The following is a 5284-nucleotide window of genomic DNA, read 5'->3' on the forward strand; positions in this document are numbered from 1 at the left end:
AAACATGTTTATCATTCATAAATATTTTCAATTGAATGAGCATGTCTTAAAATAACATGTGATTTTTTAATGACATGAAGATTTTTGCATTCTTTTGAAATTATGTTTGTTAGACAGTCATATATATTACTTGTACTTTTGATACATGAGAACTCATTGGTTGGAATGGCATCTGTACCTGGTCTATAAGCTTTGGTCGGATGTTCGAGTCATATAGTTGGTACTATTTTTGCTGGTTCATTAAATTTCTTTTATTTATACTTCGCAAAAAATCCCTTTATTTATGTTGTTCCGCCTAGTTTATAAAGGTTATGAATCATCATGAAGCAGCAAATGTGAAGTGGTCTATTGGCTAGCCCAGCATGCACTTGACTAGTAGGTCGCCCTTTCTAACCACCACGGCACTAGTTTTTATTATTTTATAATTATAGTATGAAAAATAATTGTAGCGCAAGGTTATGAATCATCATGAAGCAAAAAATTTGTCAGTTTTTCTGTAAGGGCCTTATTGTACGAAAAATAATTTTGGAGGGGTTTTTGCAAAAGAAAAAAAACAGGCCACACACCCTTGTCTCCATTGTCCAGTCATTGACAACGGGTGCCATGCCATGTTGGCACGCCTCATCAGCGTCGCGGACGTATACAAACGTCATTTGAACCGTATATGCACGTCCATGCCAAGTTATGGAATCAGTTCAATGTATTTTACAAGTTCAGACACTAAACTGCATATCCATGGCAAGTTCAAGCATCATTGGTGTATTTACCTCTAATTTATTTATAGTAGGTATAGTGCGAGCTACGTACATCATGGACACATTCGAAGGCGGCGATCATGGCGTCGATGTCGCCAGTGCACTCAACCGCGCGATCGACTCTGCCATTGGTCATCTCGACAAGCACCTGGAGAGCATCATTGCACAGTGAGTCTTATCATATCTGAAGATTGAACCAAGGGAAAAATATTTACCGAGGGACATGAACAGACCTCTTGCACGGGCTTAGTGTGGTCCTTTGGGTTCACAAAGTCTGTGCATCCAAATTCCTTAGCTAAAAAATAATGTAGTACATCATGTTGTTAGGTTCAGTGTTCTATCAATCCAAAAACATTAGCCAAGACATCCTTGTTTTCAGACTATTGTACCGTGTTCGTATTTTGCAGGGTTCAAATCCACACCAATGATCCTTGATGCACCAGCCATCCTGGCCCCTTCCATGGCCTGCTCATGTGAAAAGCATACAGTCATTATTAATGGCTATAGCGCATAATTCTCTCCAGCCTGTAAAAATATGTCGTGGAAGATTAACATCCTGGAACGTTACTCACAGCAAGTCCTACAGCTCCAAGACCGAAAATCGCCACCGTGGAACCCTTTTTTGGTTTTGCGACATTGAGCGTGGCGCCAAGTCCTGAAGAGAAAATGAACTCAGCAACTAATCGAGGCATCCTAAACCATTGTGCTTGATTTGGAAAAATGGCATGACGAGCTATTATATCAGTCTTACCAGTAGAGATGCCACAGCTGAGAACACAAACTTTGTCGAGGGGCGCCTCGGGGTTGATCTTCGCGAGGCAACCGACATGGATGACGATGTACTCGCTGAAGGTGGAGGTCCCGGCAAAGTGGAAAATCGGCTTCCCGTTGATGGTGAAGCGAGACTGCCCATCGCCGATCATCACGCCACGATCCACGGGCCTGAGGAGATCACAAAGGTTGCTCTCCTCTGACTTGCAGTGGGCACAGTCCTTACACTCGCCGGTGAACACCGGGAGGACATGGTCACCCGGCACAAGCTCAATCACGCCTTCTCCGACGCTCTCGACGATGCTGCGACAAAGAAGCTACTTGGTGAAAAGAGATGCCAGAAAAGATAAACTATGAAGATCAGTGTTCAGGATGACTATAATTACTTAATTATAAGCCAGAGAGAATAAACTACGTATGATTTATGATTTAAGATTCTTCCTCCAACCTACGAAACTGAAACAGAACAAGACAGAGACAGAGAGGATGCATATATACCCTCCAGCTGGTTAAAAATAGATATCTTCTTAGCAAGTGGCTATACATAATATCTACTGAGCCCATCGGTATTGGATACAAATCTTACGGAATAAATACTTACACTCTAAGACTTTGGCCCAAGTCACCGCTAGGCCAACGGACTCACCATTCTAGGAGGGATTAATGAGGACGAAAGCAACTTTTTTCTAACGAGTGAATTTCCTAGCTGGTAATGGTAATACTACTTGATTTTGGGAGGATACATGGCTAGGCACTAGTAGAAAACCGGCCTTTAGTCCCGGTTCCGGAACCGGGACTAAAGCCCAAACCCTTTAGTCCCGGTTTGCTTATGAACCGGGACTAAAGGAGCTCCACGTGGCCGATTTATGAAGCTCCACCTTACGGTTGGTAACACCAACCGGGATTAAAGGATTTTTTTTTCAAAATTTGTTTTTCTGAATTTTTTTGATTTTCAAATTTCTGAATTATTTGAAAAATTTAATCTCTAATCACCCTCATCACCATTCAAGTATGTTCCACTCATTCCAAATCGTCTAACTTCCTAGTTGGTCATCCATCCTCACATTACCCCAGTCTAAGTACGCTTAACTTTCGAGTTTTATTCTCCCTAGTTTCCAAGTCTGCACTTGCTGTTTTCCTGACAATAGTAAGTTGTCAATCCTATTAGTCCTTAGGAGTTGAACTTGAGCATGAAGCACCGTTTGAGTTTGAAACTATTATTCTAAAAAACAATAATTCATTAGTAACACTAATATTTCTTGAATAAGTAGTTCGACCATAGTTTGACCACAGTTTGACCATAGCTTGATAAAAAATTCAAAAAAACTTAAATTTAAGGATAACTTTTTTTCCTTTCAGAATTTGAGAATTCTAAAAATTTGCAAAACTGGCTATGGCGGTCGAAATCGGAAAAGGATTTTCATGCTGAACATTTTGACATTGTATGCAAAAGTTATAGCCGTTTTACTTTTTCATAACACTTTTTTGCAAAACATGTCGAAGTTTATGCTTTTTAATTTTCCTAACTAGTAGATGTAGTAACATAACTACATCTCGAATGATTTTTTTTGAAGTTTTTATCATTTCTTTTTTTTTCAAAACTGAAATGACGATACGCGTGGGGGGGCGGTAGAGTTTGATGGTGTCCAACAGAAGCATACTACAACATGGTGTCCATCCAAACCTACCGTCGACTATATCTGCTAGCACCGTCCCAACCAGAGTCACAACTAAGGTTAACCAAGCCAGAGTCACGTTCTATTAAAGTGGCAAAAATAATTACTTTTTAATATATAAAAACAACTATATAAGCAAAGTAGTACTGTTTTAATTAAAAATCCTAATTTAAATTATTCTAAAAATAACCAAATAAATCTTACTGTGACAACAATCTGACATGTGACTAGGAGCAAAAAGAATTAAATTAAAACTATTTTTAAACTCAAATTATTCATAATCTAGGGTTTGAAGCAAATTTGAACAAATACATATTTAAATCATTCAAATTTGAAAACTAATGGCACAAACAGAAACTAGGCAAAATTTTGAATCTAATGCAAAAATAATCACTCAAAAACATCAAATATCGTAAAATATATAAGCAATTTAAAACATAAACTCGATATTGTGCAACGTAAGAGGGATTATGTTGCCGCAGTATTAAATTCGATACATCTTAATATCCAATTTAGGAGATCCCTAGTATGGGAACGTTGGAATGCTTGGTTGCACCTGATTCGTAGGTTGATGCAGGTTCACCTATCTGATCAGGCGAATACAATTCGCTGGAAGTTAACTATGAATGGAATCTTCTCAGTGAAATCCATGTATTCTGACCTAATTGATATGACTCCGGGCCATTGTCGAGGTCATTGCATATTTGGAGGGTTAAAGTTCCGCTTCGTATTAAAATATTTATGTGGTTTGTCCATAAAGAGATTATTCTAACCAAAGATAACTTGGCAAAAAGGAATTGGGTTGGTAACTCTAGGTGTTGTTTTTGTGATAAAAAAAATGATTAAACACCTCTTTCTCGAATGTCCTCACAATTATTATGGTGATCAATTCATATAGCCTTTAATGTTCAACCTCCGAGAAGCATAAACACGTTATTTGGGACGTGGCTTAATGGAGTGGACGTACACTTAGCTAAACATATTCGGATAGGATTATGTGCATTATTTCAGGCTATATGAAACACTAGAAATTATATGATTTTTAATGGGACACAATTCACTAATTATTTGCAGATTATCTACGGAGCTACAGCTTAGATCCGTATATGGTCTTTACTAACTCATGTGGATTTCAGGGAGCCTTTGATTATTGGGTGCAACCATTGTGAGACGGTAGGCTATCTTCAGCCGATTTGGGTGGCGAGCTAATAATAGGCTAGATGTGTAGGCATCGTAGCTTATTTTTATATCACCGGATGTGACACTTTTCAGTCTTATATCGCCAGGTGTGGCGCTTTCCAGATTTATTTACTTTCGACTACTGCTCAGTTTATGAGCATCTTTGGACCTTATGACCTTGTTACATTTTTGTTTAATAATATGGTTGTATGCATCGATTGATGCAGAGGCCGGGGTATTTCTTCTTTTCAAGAAAAAAAATATACCCTCCAGCTTCATGGCCCAAGATCCTAGGGAAAACTGGAGTTTGGCCCTGCACAAATCCAAGCAGAACATCACAAAATTTAATTAGCCACTGCCCACTGATACATCACAATATACCCAATAGGAAAACACAAACCCAAGTGGGATACCTTGGCTTCCCAGAAGTAGACGTCAGTGTGGCAGAGGGCGGTGTAGAGGATCTTGACGCGCACCTCCATGGCCTGCGGCGGCGCCACCTCCACCTCCTCGATCGACAGCGGCTTCCCGGCCTCCCATGCCACCGCCGCTGCAAGCAATCAACCATGCAACTGAGATCTCCATCCTCGAAACATCAACCAAAATCCGATGAAACTAACTGCATGCTATCGCAGAAACAAACCTTTGCACTTGATCACCTTCCCGGCGGTAGCCATCCTTGACGCTAGAAGAAGAGAAAGATGGATCTTTGTCGCTGTTTCTGCTTTGCAGTTCGTTGCTAGATTTTGGTGAGGAACGAAGGTGAGGCTGAGACCTGTATATATACTGCTGGTGCTGGAGTCATCGGCGAGTAATTAAGGCCAGCTTGCAGTGCAAGCGGGGATAGAAGATGGATTGTTTTTTCTTGGAGAAGGCGGCCGAAATGAAGGCTCTGCGCGCGTG

At 40.0% G+C, this 5284-nt stretch overlaps 1 protein-coding gene across 1 annotated transcript; it reads right to left on the bottom strand.

Moving 5' to 3' along the window:
• Nucleotides 1-807: 807 nt before the first annotated feature.
• LOC125527269 (alcohol dehydrogenase 3-like) lies at nucleotides 808-5073 on the bottom strand (the record flags this gene model as incomplete). The annotated part of the gene is made up of 8 exons (XM_048691805.1): nucleotides 5025-5073; nucleotides 4795-4931; nucleotides 4648-4694; nucleotides 1507-1829; nucleotides 1328-1410; nucleotides 1145-1220; nucleotides 989-1050; nucleotides 808-903 (listed from the first exon to the last, which is right to left on the bottom strand). Coding segments are annotated over exons 1-8 (858 nt in total), but the record flags the coding sequence as incomplete, so codon positions are not given.
• Nucleotides 5074-5284: the final 211 nt, after the last annotated feature.

The sequence above is a fragment of the Triticum urartu genome, unplaced genomic scaffold (genome assembly GCF_003073215.2).
Source record: "Triticum urartu cultivar G1812 unplaced genomic scaffold, Tu2.1 TuUngrouped_contig_3406, whole genome shotgun sequence".
Taxonomy (NCBI): domain Eukaryota; kingdom Viridiplantae; phylum Streptophyta; class Magnoliopsida; order Poales; family Poaceae; genus Triticum; species Triticum urartu.